This window comes from Epinephelus lanceolatus, chromosome 4 (genome assembly GCF_041903045.1).
Source record: "Epinephelus lanceolatus isolate andai-2023 chromosome 4, ASM4190304v1, whole genome shotgun sequence".
Classification (NCBI taxonomy): domain Eukaryota; kingdom Metazoa; phylum Chordata; class Actinopteri; order Perciformes; family Serranidae; genus Epinephelus; species Epinephelus lanceolatus.
Window position 1 is genome coordinate 22548351 of NC_135737.1, and position 13965 is coordinate 22562315.

At 41.8% G+C, this 13965-nt stretch overlaps 1 protein-coding gene across 1 annotated transcript; it reads right to left on the minus strand.

Annotated features, from left to right (window-relative positions):
• Positions 1–305: 305 nt before the first annotated feature.
• LOC117259192 (extracellular calcium-sensing receptor-like) lies at positions 306–4955 on the minus strand. Its single transcript, XM_033630444.2, has 9 exons — positions 4828–4955; positions 4259–4553; positions 4022–4108; positions 3481–3750; positions 2957–3163; positions 2173–2448; positions 1596–1820; positions 1369–1492; positions 306–1275 (listed from the first exon to the last, which is right to left on the minus strand). Exons 1-9 carry the CDS (start codon positions 4935–4937, stop codon positions 365–367), a joined length of 2505 nt encoding a protein of 834 aa, XP_033486335.2. The 5' UTR covers positions 4938–4955; the 3' UTR covers positions 306–364.
• Between the last annotated feature and the right edge of the window lie 9010 nt (positions 4956–13965).

A 13965-nucleotide genomic window follows, 5' to 3' on the forward strand; every position in this document is an offset into this window, starting at 1 on the left:
AGACAGATCAAAAAGTAACTGATATAATAATGTTAGATGAACCCACATAGTATGTGCTTTTTTATTCTGAGTAGCTTACAATTTAACAAGGTGTAATGTTACTTTACACCATGAAAAGACACAAAAGACGATAATATCATTTGAAGTGCAAGTGCTTTGTAATTTTAATTGTATCCTGGAGAAAAAATAGAATAACATCTTGTATTTAACATATTCTCGCATATTTGATCCAACTTTTCCCTTATCAGCCATTTTTTCTTAAAAACATAACATTGCTACCACTATTAAACTATTTTTCTGCCTGTATTTTTGTGCTTTACAGAGAAACTTAATTAGGTCTGTCTCATGAAACTAAGTGTGGGTTTTATGACTCAATGCCACGGCCCATGATTGCTTTCTTTGTGTTCCTCTCTGGCCTCAACAGGATAATGTAACATTTGGGTCCAAACAGTGACACCAAGAGGCCAAAACTGGAAGCTAGGATGGCAAATACCTCAACTGCATCTGCATATTTGCCTGGTGAACTGACATAAGCAGGGACAAAGGCCACCCACACTGCACAGAAGATCAGCATGCTGAAAGTGATGAGTTTGGCCTCATTGAAACTATCTGGAAGATTCCTGGCGAGAAATGCAATCAGACAACTGAGGATGGCCAGTAAGCCAATATAGCCCAGTAACACTCCAAAACCAACTGTGGACCCAACTACACACTCATAAACTATCTTGTCATTGTGGTATTGAGTGTTTTTATGAGGAGCTGGTGAGGAAGAGACAAGCCAAGCAGTGCAGATTGCTGCCTGAATAGAAGTAAGAACCAGAACTGTTCCTCTCTGCTGCAGTGGTCCAAACCACTTCAGATGGGCTCCACCTCCTGGCTTGGAGGCCTTGAACACAGCCAGAACCACCATGGTTTTCACCAGGATGCATGATACACAAAGCACAAAGCTGATCCCAAATGCTGCATGTCTCAGTTGGCATGTCCACAGCCTGGGACGTCCAATAAAGAGCAGGGAGCAAAGGAAACATAATTTAAGAGACAGCAATAGCTGGAAACTCAGTTCTGAATTGTTTGCACGTACTATAGGGGTGCCACGATGACAGATAAAAATTCCCAACACAACAACACATATAAATGTGCCCAACAATGAGGCAGTTGTCAGGCAGATACCCAGAGGCTCGTAGTAGGAGAGGAACTCTGTTTTCTTAGAAACACAGTGGTCACGTTGAGGGCTGGACCAGAAATCCTCTGGACAACTGGTGCACTCCATGGAGTCTGTGAAAATTGGTAAAGTGTTGAGATACATGTTAATATCATATCTCGAAAGTGCAATAATCAGAAGTGCAATATTTAAAACTGTATACCAACCAGTCTTATTAGTGATCTTTCCCTCAGAACAAGGGATGCAGTCAAAACAACACTCAGGTTCTCCCTTCTTTCTGGCCATGCGGGTACCTGGAGGACAGCTGTCACTGCACACTGACCGGGGTGGCTGTAGAGAGAAAAATAAATACGTCTTTTTCTGCTCACATTGACTCTGCTATAATAAGTTATCCACGAGACATGAAATAGGTGACTGAAAAATAAGATGTAACCTGTTTGGATTCAAAGTTCCAGAAGATTTTGTCTTCATCAAGTGTGAGTTCTTCACCTTTGGCTGACTCTTTCACCTCACCTACATTCTGAACTTTAGTTTGTCCATCAGGGAGCCACAACCAGTTCATGACATCATATATTGGTAAGACATCACCATTCTCATCAAATGACACCTGATCACCAAACGGTGTGGTGAAGTTGACCTTTTCCAAGTAATACACAAGCTATGGATATCAGAATAAGAGACAGAGGAAGACCAGTAATGGCAACAATGTTATTATGACCATTGTGAACACAGTGAAATCCAGTATTCAGTAATCAAACTGCATACTGTACTTATGAACATATGAGCACTAACAGTCCGTTCAAAGCATTTCTTTTATAGTAAAGTCACGTCACTGATACTATTGTATACCTGGTGCAAAGACATTGCTGTCTGTGACTTGATAACACTATAAAATGCTGTCACCCAGTGGTAAGGAAAATCATTTCAGCTATCTGCTATGCGGTCGTGTGTGTGTGTGTGTGTGTGTGTGTGTGTGTGTGTGTGTGCGTGTGTATAAACTGATATCACACCTGCCATGGTACCAGTCTTTGCAAAGTAGCACAGCTGTTCCTATTGAAAGGTCCTCTCCCTGGCTCACACTGCAGCATGTTATCAAGAGCATATGCCAGGGCATACACAGCCTTGTACACATTATATTCTGGCCTGAGGTTTGAAATGTCCAATAATTCAGTGTCCACATTTTCTAGATCTTCCTGTCCAGTGCATAGAGATCCCCCAGCTTCCACCCAACCTGCTTGAGGTGGTGCAAATTTACACTGAAATGTGTGTTCCCAAAACTTTTTTACCTGAAATGTATTGAAAATAGGGGTGTTACATTAGACAAAAGTCCCGGGTTGGAGTCACGGTTTGGTGTGTGTTCAGTACAGCAGAGAACAAAACAAAACAACAAACAAACAAACAAACAAACAAACCAACAAAACCCCTCAAGACAGAAGGATCTTTTTTCTGAAAATACATGGAATATTAAATAAAACTTGTGCTTTTGTATAGTGCATAGTATGACTGTTTTGCATGCCTATTCACTTTGTGTGCTAACCCTGGCATATGTTAATGGCATATGGCTAAATGTTTTTGGGCTGAGCTTGTGAACTTTGGTTCCACATTGTGTGCATCAATTTACATGTCATGTATTCTGCGTGTGGCTGCTTGCACCAGACCGTGACCCCATACCATGATGTTTTGGTACAGTTAATAAACTGTTACACCACTAACTGAAAACTGCTTGTTATACACAAAGATAGTACAATATTATTCTTACTAATACCAGGCTAAATTGCAAGGTTAAACTCTCACCAGGATATTTCCATAGCTGGTGTTGTGTTGTAGGTCAGACCGCATTTGTAGCAAGAAGTCCCTGAACCCTGGTATGTGTCCTCGACGGATAGCAATGCCCAGAGTGCCACCCAGGTATGGCATGAACTGAGGAGTCTGAAGCACGGTAGCTGCAGTCCAGGCTTCACTGGCCATCCACTGCAGGCCTGTCACATTCTGCCTCACCACCTGTGCATTGCATTGTACAAAATACATAAATTCATACTGTCATGACATGGTTGATATCTTGTCTTACTCATAAACTGGTGCAGTCCTGTGTTTTACACAGTATTATGAACAAAGTGGTGCATGTCATCATAACTGGAGGTCAGTAAAATTTGTCTAAGTTAGTGCCTATAACAAATAAGAGGTGTGATTTATTCAAATAACTCTATTTGTAACAGGACAATTTTTTTATTGTAACTTAAATCCTTTGGTTTGACCATTAAAACATAAAGCTGTATAATAACATGACGTTACAATTGAGATGTTTTTCCAAGCCTAACCTCTTTCATGAGGTTTATCATGAGATTTTCATGTGCAAACGCAATGACCACACGAGCTGTAGATTTCCTCATAACATCCACAATCCTCCTTAGTTCAGCTGGATCATTGCCCCAGGGCAAAACCTCTAAGTAGGCCAGACAGCCTCCACCAGACTGAGCCAGGTCAGATTGGAAGGATCGGGCAGCATGGAGTCCATAATCATCATCACTGACCAGCAGACCTGCCCAAGTCCAGCCAAAGCGCCTGAGAATCTGAATCATAGCACGCACCTAAGTAAGTACAGAGTGGAGGGATTAGAGCACAGGTTGGAATAATCTTAGAGTGGAGAAGCTGCTAAATAGGTTTCACAGTGGATCATGTTTAATTATTGTCTTTCAGCTTTGTTAGCTGAGACCAAACAGGTCCAGTGATGCAAAGAATATGACAGATTTTTCACAAAAGGAATATATTGTTCCTTTCAGTACAGGGAAGTTATTTCTTAAGAATGTTTAACTGGACATGCTTTTTCAAATGCATTTGTATTTGCTGATAGATGGTCACCTGGAAAGCATCACTTGGGATCGTCCGAAAAAACGATGGGAACTTCTGCCGGTCGCTCAGGCACGAACATGTGGCAAAATAACTTACCTGTGAAAGACAGACTGTTCATCCTAAAAAACATTATAAAACTTAATCGCCTCTTTCAGCTTTTGGAGTTTGATTAGTCAATGTTTATAATTGACGTTAAATTTAAAATATAATCAAAATGATCCAAAAGAATTATGGTGGAAAACTTACCATAGGTACTCTGTACAAACCTAAGACAGCAGAGATGGCAATGGAACGTGTAGAGGAAGCATCACCCACAATCCCTACTACCGGAGGGTTTCCTGCACAGGTCTTATCTAATATGAACTGCTCCTCTTGACCACTGGCTAATGACAATGCTGCACGGAATCCAATGCCTAGTGAGAGGCAGTTGTCATAAAGACTGTATCCCAGAGTCACATTAGGCAGCAGGTTGGAATTTCTGTTGATCTCATCAATAGCAAAGGCCATGGTCTGGGCCTGCCTGAATCCTAGAACATCAAAACTAAAAGAAAAATATCACTGTTGGAAAATACAACAACTGATATTTACATGCACAAATACAGATTTTACTAAAAATTAAACAGTTGAACAGCAACAATTATTATAATACTTGAATATGAAATGATTAAAAGAACCAATAACAAGTGATAGGTCTGAAATGGCATAAATACAAAATGTAATCTGTAAGAGTAAGATCTTATTATTAAAAACACATTCAAGTCATGGGACTGATTTCCCCCAGTCTTTGCTTTTCACTATTTCACTGACAGACTGACCTGTGGCAGGTAGGGTGTTGTGGCTCTGAGGTAAAAGACAGGTCAGGAAAGACAGAAAAGATGTGGATCTCAAACAACCCACCCAGAACCACATCTCCTGCCATGTGCATCCCATTTAGATGAAACTGTCCCAGTAACTGGCAGGAGGTGGAATCAAGAGGAGAGATCATGGCATAAGAAAAGTAGAAATACAACAACATGAAACACATGAGCAAGAACAAGTTGATATGTAAAAATGCAGACATGACTTTCCTCCTGTTTACCCCTATCTGACCTGACGTCAACTTCTTTTATCGACTTATTTAATCTTGCACACCACCCATCAGGGCATAAGCGAAGGTAGGGGCAGGACTTAATATTCATTACATTAGAGAATTATTTTGTGTTGAGGCAGAATTAATTTGTGCACTATTAATAATATCCCACCAAAGTCATTTGAAGTTGTGGAATACTCAACCAATTTGTCAAATGTTTGTATTGCATGTTTCAGCAAACCACAGATGTGTAATATTTGTACATGAATATCGAGCACATATGTTGAAACTTTATGTTTCAACAGCGCTATGGTTAACATGATGTGGTCATGCTAAGGCACAAAAAAACATTTGGTTATATAGTTGGAAAAAGATCATGGTTTGGCTAAGTGGCAACCTGTGGGGATGAAAAACGAAGGCATTGTGGAAGTACCAAAAACTGCAGTTCCTGGAATGGTCACTTGAGGCTGACTCCAAGAGAGCGTCAATTCCCATGGCCACCCATGTTAAAATGGCCAACTTTACAGCACAAACAAATATACAGCCTGGAATCAATCAAAATTCAGAATATGACACAGAAGGTAGCCTCCTGCATCCATTTTAGACATTCATGGATGGTGTTTCAATTGATGCTTTGCACTGTCTTTGCAAAATACATATCTGTTCTCACAGGACAGGCACAGTGTATGCTCACTGCATGCATATAATATTTTTCAAAACAAACTTACTGAATAGGTAAAACACTTCGTTTTTATATTTTTTTTATTAGATTTAGAAAAAGGACATGGTTGGGTTAACATCATGGTTTGGCTTGAAACAAATACGGTTCTTCCAAACATATTGTCATGTTATGTGACATGTTATCTGATAAGTGTTACTAGTGTAGCATGCTATACACATACTAGCATTCTACATTGACTCAATTCTCCCTTCTCAACTCAACTGACTCCATTGACTTATGGTATCATATGGGAAATCGAACAATGGCCTCCCAAGTGAAGGTCTGGCGTTTGTTTGACCGATCCATCTCCCCTCCCACCAACCCTTTATGGAAATTCAGGCTCTTTTTATTGTGGTAGTTGCTGGTGGCATCAGAAATAGGTGCCTTCTTGTGCATATGTCACCACCATTAAGAGTATCTTGGGGCATCGGTGACTGACGCAGACATCCACTGACAAAGCGTCGGTATTAAACGAGATTAAACGCGAAATAACTCTCACCCGGTGTGTATCATAATGCCCCGAAAGGTGCCCCTCTATGTCAGCATCTGATGCCAAAATCACTGACAAAGTGGTGATATTTGACGAATTAGAAATGAGAACAGACTGTGATATCAGGGTGTGCATTGTCTTTACACAGTCTATGGTTTTGGCCTAAAAAAACAGATTTTGATGCCACAATCACTGCTGGATATGTAGCAAACCTTAAAACACTAAAAAACATCCACTTTTGGTGGCACAGTAAGCACTGGAAATAGAACAATGTCTCATAAAAAAAACTGTTGTTGTTTTTTGGTAATCTCGCACAGTAGTCTGCAATGGTCTGCAGGTTGTAGCTCTCTCACCTAGGTGACACACTATCCCCTTCACCTTCCAGAGACAAAGTCAGCTCATATACATGTCAAAACCATGCTACTGTAGAAGTGTTCATAAGATACATATGTAATATACAAATGTAATGCATCCTTGGTTTGCAGAATTTGTACAATGCCAACATTTTCTTCTAGCGACTGGGCTGTGACTGTAAATGTACTTAAATTTGCTCAACAATCATATTATGTGTTCATTAGATTTTTTTGAATGTCATTAAATGGATTTCAATATGTCTATTTTCAGTTGTAGATAACAAAGACAGACTGTTTCACCTTTCAGGAAAGCATCTACTTGCCCTGATGTAAGGCATATGCGAAGGGGTGCAAGTTTTCTTCAGAATGACAAGCATACCAAATTACATTAAACTCACAGAATGCTCAAATCAGGCCTGAGTATGTCCACTAGATGGTAGCAGCATACCAAGACATTTGGTGAAATAATCCATCCTCCCTTGCACTGTGATTTCCCCATTAGACCTTAGCCTGTCCAATCTGCAGAGTTATAGATTTGGTAAGTGTTTGTACTACGGCTGTCAAACAGAATCTTTAAAGTCACAATTAATCACTGAATTTCAGTAGTTTATCACAATTACTTGCGCTTTTAATCACGTTTAAAATTCCATTTTATTTTGCATTTCAAAACAGTTTTGAAGTCCACATCTCTCAGGTGAAGCAATTCTTAAAAGAGACCTGTCTCTTTACTGCCACAGTTTTCAAAGATACTAGAAAAACTATTCAGCAGCAGACTGGACACATTTTTGGAAAAGCACAACATACTTGAAGAGAATCAATATGGGTTCAGGTCAAACAGATCAACTTCATTAGCAATAATAGAAGCAATATAAGAAATCACAAATGCTATAGACCATAAACAATATGCTGCTGGGATATTTATTGATTTGAAAAAGGGTTCTGACACAATCAACCATGATATTTTACTTAGCAAACTGGAAAGATATAGTGTTAGGGGAATAGTGCTTGACTGGGTCAAAAGTTATTTAAGTGGGAGACAGCAGTTTGTGAGATTGGGCGACTGCTCCTCATCATGTTTGGGAATTACTTGTGGTGTCCCCCAGGGGTCAGTATTGGGCCCTAAATTCTTCATTGTGTACATAAATGATATTTGTAAAGTCTCTCAGTTATTGCATTTTGTTCTTTTTGCGGATGATACAAATATTTTTTGCTCTGGGGACAGCTTACAACAATTACAAGAGGACATCACTAAAGAAATGAAGAAACTAAAAATGTGGTTTGACAGAAACAGGATGTCATTAAATTTGAATAAGACAAAAATAATGTTATTTGGTAATTGTAGAATGAATACACAGGTCATGATAAAAATAGATGGAGTTGAAATTGAAAAAGTTAATGAAATTAAATTTCTGGGAGTAATTATAGATGACAGAATTAGCTGGAAATCACATATCAAACATGTACAGACTAAAGTCGCAAGAAGCATTGCAATAATAAACAAAGCAAAGATGGTTTTAGATCAGAAATCACTCCGCACCTTATACTGTTCTTTAGTCTCACCTTACTTACAGTACTGTGCTGAGGTTTGGGGCAACAACTATAAAACCACGCTATCTCCTCTAACTATTCTTCAAAAAAGAGCTATACAAATTATTCACAAAGTTGGTTACCAGGAACACACAAACGCATTATTCATACAGTCAAAATTACTAAAGTTTACAGACATTGTTGAATATCAAACGGCACAAATAATGTTCAAAGCTAAAAATAATTTACTACCAAAAAATGTACAGAAATTATTCAGTGACCAGGAGGGGGGTTATAATTTAAGGGGAAAATTCAATTTTAAAATTAACTTAATTCGAACCACCAGGAAAAGTTTTTGCATCTCAGTCAGAGGGGTGAGCCTATGGAATGGGTTTACTATGGAACTTAAGCAGTGTTCAAGCATTAAACAGTTTAAAATAATGTACAAAAACATAATTTTCAAGAGGTACAGGGAAGAGGGAGGTGTTGGAAATCACCAGGTGTTATAGGGGTATTGTTTATTCACGTAGTTATTCTCAGGTCTCTGTTCTTTTTTTGTGCATGTGTACATGTATATGTGAATGCATGTACATGTATCTATGGTCTATGTGTTATGCATGTCTGCATGTATGCAGTGCATATGGGTATGTGTATGTTGGTGTACGTGTATGTACATGTATGTATATATATGTGGATATACAGGTGTATGTCTATATGTGTATTATATATAATATGTTCTTGCTGTATGTATTAAAACAGGACATTAATGGATACTTTGGTTTAGACTAGGTAGGGAGGTTGTTATTGTTATTGTTATTTATTATGTTAGGGAGAAGGGGTGGGAGTAAATAAGTTTTACTTCTTCTCACTCCTTTTCGGATATGCATATTGTTTGATTTATGTTACTTATTGGATTCAATATGTTTTTAAATTTTATTTTATTTTATTTATTTATTTTTTCTTCTTTCTTTCTTTTTCATATTGTTTATTATTATTTTCCTTTTATTATTGCATCGTATTCGAAATAAACATCTCAATCAATCAATCAATCAATCAATCAATCAGTCTTGATTGGGAATCAAATAAAGGTAAAGAAATTGACTTTATGATAGTGACTTTTAGATTTATTTCTCTCAATGGTGTGCTGGACTGCAACAGCAGTGTGGTCTTAAAATCATGACTGAGAGATAGGAGACAGTTTCAAAGTGCTTATCCTGTGAAACACAGTGTGCCACACTGAGAAAGTGCTGTTACTCAGAAATAATTTTTTGAATATTCACTGATGTACAACGATTCCTTGGTTGACGCAACAGCGTTTGCACTTTTCAGTTCAGTTGAGCTGCTATCTCTGATTCATACAGGTCGTGTATGTGTGAAACAATTTTTCCCACTGACGGTAAAGACATATAACTGGTCACAACATGCCAACATGAGGATGTACCGATAATACATAATATACTTGTATGGTGGTGTATTTATGTTGTTTTGCAGTTACGTCTCCAAAACACTAGTCGGGGGTGGAGTGCTGTAAAGTCTGATTGATTCAAAACACAGCCAAAACACACTGTAACCTCCCCTCTAGCGTATTTTGGCATTTTTAGGATATTTTATGTTTTCTGAGTCATGACAATGTTGTTTACCCCCCACTGTTCACCATATATTTTTTGACAAATAACTTAATTTTGTGCTGAAAATTAGATGTGAAGGCTGTTGCTAAAAATGGAAGATGATGTATGACTATGGTAAAAACTGCAAGTCATACATCATCCGCGGGTGCAGGTCATAAACACTATAAACATTGTAGTAAGCAAGCTAGTCAACTTATCTTGTAATTTACCAGTACTGCAACATTAGCTTTAGTTATCTCTCATTTTATCTCTCTGTGTAGTTGCCTCCACCTGGTGTGTGGTCATTTCTGTAATGGCATTTGTAGCCTATGTGCAGTAAATGGCTGCAATCAGTGCACTGGCAAGAATAGCACAGCACACCATCTACCTCTCTCACTTGCTCTCTTCTGTACTGTCTCTTGGCCACAACGCAAGGATAGACTTATTACTGAGGCCCACCGTCTGAGATGCAATTGTTAAAAGTTTGCACCGTCCAAAAAGTTGAAAAGTCCTAAAGATAAAAAGAATCACAGTAGTGCCTGGGGCAGTGCTGCTGCTGCTCGCAGCACCAGCACTGCTGCGAGCTGAGGCGAGAGCGACCGATGCTGATAGACAGTGCCCCTCCTCAATGTCCCATAATTCCATAATTGCATTTCAAGCGGTAGACTTCAACAACATATCTATCCTACCTACAATGGATTGTAGCCAATGTGCACTTGTGTGGCGCCTTGGTGCAGCAACAGCCAAACACCAGGGCATCACTGAGCTCCTGAATAGTCTGCGGCAGTACTTGGTGGCATCGGATGCACCAATACATAATGTCCCATAGGTGCTCGATTGGATTTAGGTCAGGGTAATGAGAGGGCCAGTCAGTAGCATCAATGCTTTTGTCATCCAGAGCTGCCTACACACTCTGGCCACATGAGGCCGGGCATTGTCCTGCACCAGGAGGAACCCAGGGCCCACTGCACCAGTGTAAGGTCTGACAATCACTCTGAGGATTTCAGTCATGCTGGGTGATGTTACAGATAGCATAGCATTCACCACGGTGTGTCTAGACTCTTTCATGCCCGTCACATGTACTCAGTGTGAAACTGTTCTTATCTGTGAAGAGAACAGGGCACCAGTGGCGGACCCACCAATTCTGGTGTTCTCTGGCGAATGTCAATCGAGCTGCGCAGTGCTGGGCTGTCACACAGGTCCCTCTCGAGGCCCTCATGCCACTCTCATGGAGTCTGTTTCTGACAGTTTGGTCAGCACATGCACACCAGTAGCCTGCTGAAGGTCATTTTGTAGGGCTCTGGCAGTGCTCCTCCTGTCTCTCCTTGCACAAAGGAGCAAAGGAACTCTTGAGACTGTGCCGGGAGACACCGCAAACCCTCTTGCGACCACACGTATAGATGTGCCATCCTGGAGGAGCTGGGCTACTTGTGCAACATGACTGGGCTGCAGGTACCGCCTCATGCTGCCAGTAGTGACAAGGACACTAGCAGAACATAAAACTGTATAAGAATCAGTCAGGAAGGATAAGAAGGGAGCAACAGTCTGTGGCCACCACATGTAAACCATTCCCTTTTTGGGGGTTGTCTTGCTTTTGCCTCTCCATTGCACCTGTTGTCACTTTCATTTGCACCAAAGCAGCTGAAACTGATTCACAATCACTTGTGCTTACTTAAATGGTTGGATTGATTTCCCTGAAGTTTAACTGACCTGGTGTTATACTGTGACCAATAAATGTTCCCTTCATTTTTTTGAACAGTGTAACAACAACAACAACAACAACAACAACTGTCTTTTGCTGGACACAGTTTCCCCACTAATACAATAAGCTAACATTATTAGCACAAGCCTTTGGCATTTTACATTGTATAAATTAGCCTAGGGGCTAGCAGGAGTTTTTCTCTAATTATTACTGTAGCAATGGCCACATTTCCCATCATGCCCTGTTCTGAACTTTTGCTGTTTTATGTTCCAAAATGCAAATGTTATCTTTTGTTAGTGTTTATAATGTGTGTATTTAAAACATGGTGGTTTACGCTGGTCACTTCTTTGTTAGTTTATAAATTACAGTTTCTCTGAACTGGGAGGTGAGTGAGGCATACACTAGGTGTGTAGCAGACACTAGATATCTAATTCTCTTTTCCAATATGGCAAATCTGACACTGTTCATAATTAAAAAATATTTCCACATTTACTAAAGGATACATGTCAGCAGGTCATTTGCTGAGACAAAATTTTACTGAATTGAAAAAAAAAAATCATATAGAACACTCAGTGCACTGATGACTAGGCGTGGGGAAAGAATGGATACAGCATAGTATCATGACATTTTTATGTGGCAATAATGTATAATCACACATTGCCAAGTATATTTTTTATTATATTAATCATTAATATTACAAATACAAATTAAACTTTAGGTAGCTTACCAGAGTAGTATGATCAATTGCTTTTTTGGGCCACTGGGTACATTTTGCTGCTGCAAAAACATGGCTGCAGTGAGATGAACACACTTAAAACTTTATCTTATTTGATAAAACAGACATTGACAAAGCTCCTCCGAGAACCGTCACCTTATCGTGGTGGAGGAGTTTGAGTGCCCTAATGACCCTAGGAGCTATGCTGTCGGGGGCATTTTGCCCCTGGTAGGGTTTCCCATGGCAGATTGGTTCTGGGTGAAGGGTCAGACAAAGAACGGTTCAAAGGACCCTTCATGATGGATATCAACAAGGACTCGTGTACCCGGCCCGGAGGGTTACCGGGGCCCCGCCCTAGAGCCAGGCCTGGGGTTGGGGCCCGTGGGCGAGCGCCTGGTGGCCGGGCCTTCGCCCATTCGGGTCGGGGAATGGGCCCTGACTGTTGTCTGTGCTTATGCGCCAAACAGCAGTTCAGAGTACCCGCCCTTTTTGGAGTCCCCAGGACGGGTGCTGGATAGTGCCCCGACCGGGGACTCCATTGTTCTGCTGGGGGACTTCAACGCTCACGTGGGCAATGACAGTAGGACCTGGAGGGGCGTGATTGGGAGGAACGGCCTGCCCGATCTGAACCCGAGCGGTGTTCAGTTATTGGACTTCTGTGCGGGTCGCAGTTTGGCCATAACGAACACCATGTTCGAACATAAGGATGCCCATCGGTGCACGTGGCACCAGGACAGGACATTATTGACCTGCAGCTGTATGTTCTGGACACTCGGGTGAAGAGAGGAGCAGAGCTGTCAACTGATCACCACCTGGTGGTGAGTTGGATCAGATGGCAGGGGAGGACGCCGCGCAGACCTGGCAGGCCCAAATGAGCAGTGAGGGTCTGCTGGGAACGCCTGGCGGAAGAACCTGTCAAGATGATCTTCAACTCCCACCTCCGGAAGAACTTCGACCGCGTCCTGAGGGGGACATTGAGTCCGAATGGGCCTTGTTCCGCTCTGCCATTGTCGAGGCAGCTGTTGTGAGCTGTGGCTACAAGGTCGCTGGGGCCAGTCGCGGCGGTAATCCCCGAACCCGCTGGTGGACACCAGAGGTGAGTGGAGCTGTCAGGCTGAAGAAGGAGGCCTACAGCACATGCTTGGTCTGTGTGTCTCCCGAAGCAGCTGATGGGTACTGGCGGGCCAAGTGAAGTGCAGCAGTGGCAGTCGCAGAGGCAAAATCTCGGGCGTGGGAGGAGTTCGGTGAGGCCATGGAGAAAGACTATCGATCGGCTCCAAAGAGGTTCTGGCAAACCGTCCGGCGCCTCAGGGGGGGAAGGCGGCAACTTGCTTACACTGTTTACAGGGGGGGCGGGGAGCTGCTGACGTCAACTGGGGACATTGTCGGGTGGTGGAAGGAATACTTTGAGGAGCTCCTCAATCCCACCAACACGTATTCCAGTGAGGAAACAGAGCCGGGGGTCTCAGGAGTGGGTCGTCCACTTTCTGGGGCAGAAGTCACCGAGGTAGTGAAGCAACTCCGCGGTGGCGGAGCCCCGGGGGTGGATGAGATTCACCCTGGTTATCTCAAGGCTCGGGATGTTGTAGGGCTGTCTTGGTTGACACGCCTCTGCAACATTGTGTGGACATCGGGGGCAGTGCCTCTGGAGTGGCAGACCGGGGTGGTGGTCCCCATCTTCAAGAAAGGGGACCAGAGGGTGTGTTCCAACTACAGGGGGCTCACACTCCTCAGCCTACCCGGTAAGGTCTACTCCAGGGTGCTGGAGA

What these genes read in the sequence shown, in the direction of transcription:
- LOC117259192 (XM_033630444.2), bottom strand. Translation starts at nt 4,937, where the DNA reads ATGCACATGGCAGGAGATGTGGTTCTGGGTGGGTTGTTTGAGATCCAC. An exon ending in GTTTGTACAGAGTACCTATG is followed by an intron (nt 4,109 to 4,258) that starts GTAAGTTTTCCA and finishes TGTCTTTCACAG; the next exon opens with GTAAGTTATTTTGCCACATG. An exon ending in GGAACTTTGAATCCAAACAG is followed by an intron (nt 1,493 to 1,595) that starts GTTACATCTTAT and finishes TTCTCTCTACAG; the next exon opens with CCACCCCGGTCAGTGTGCAG.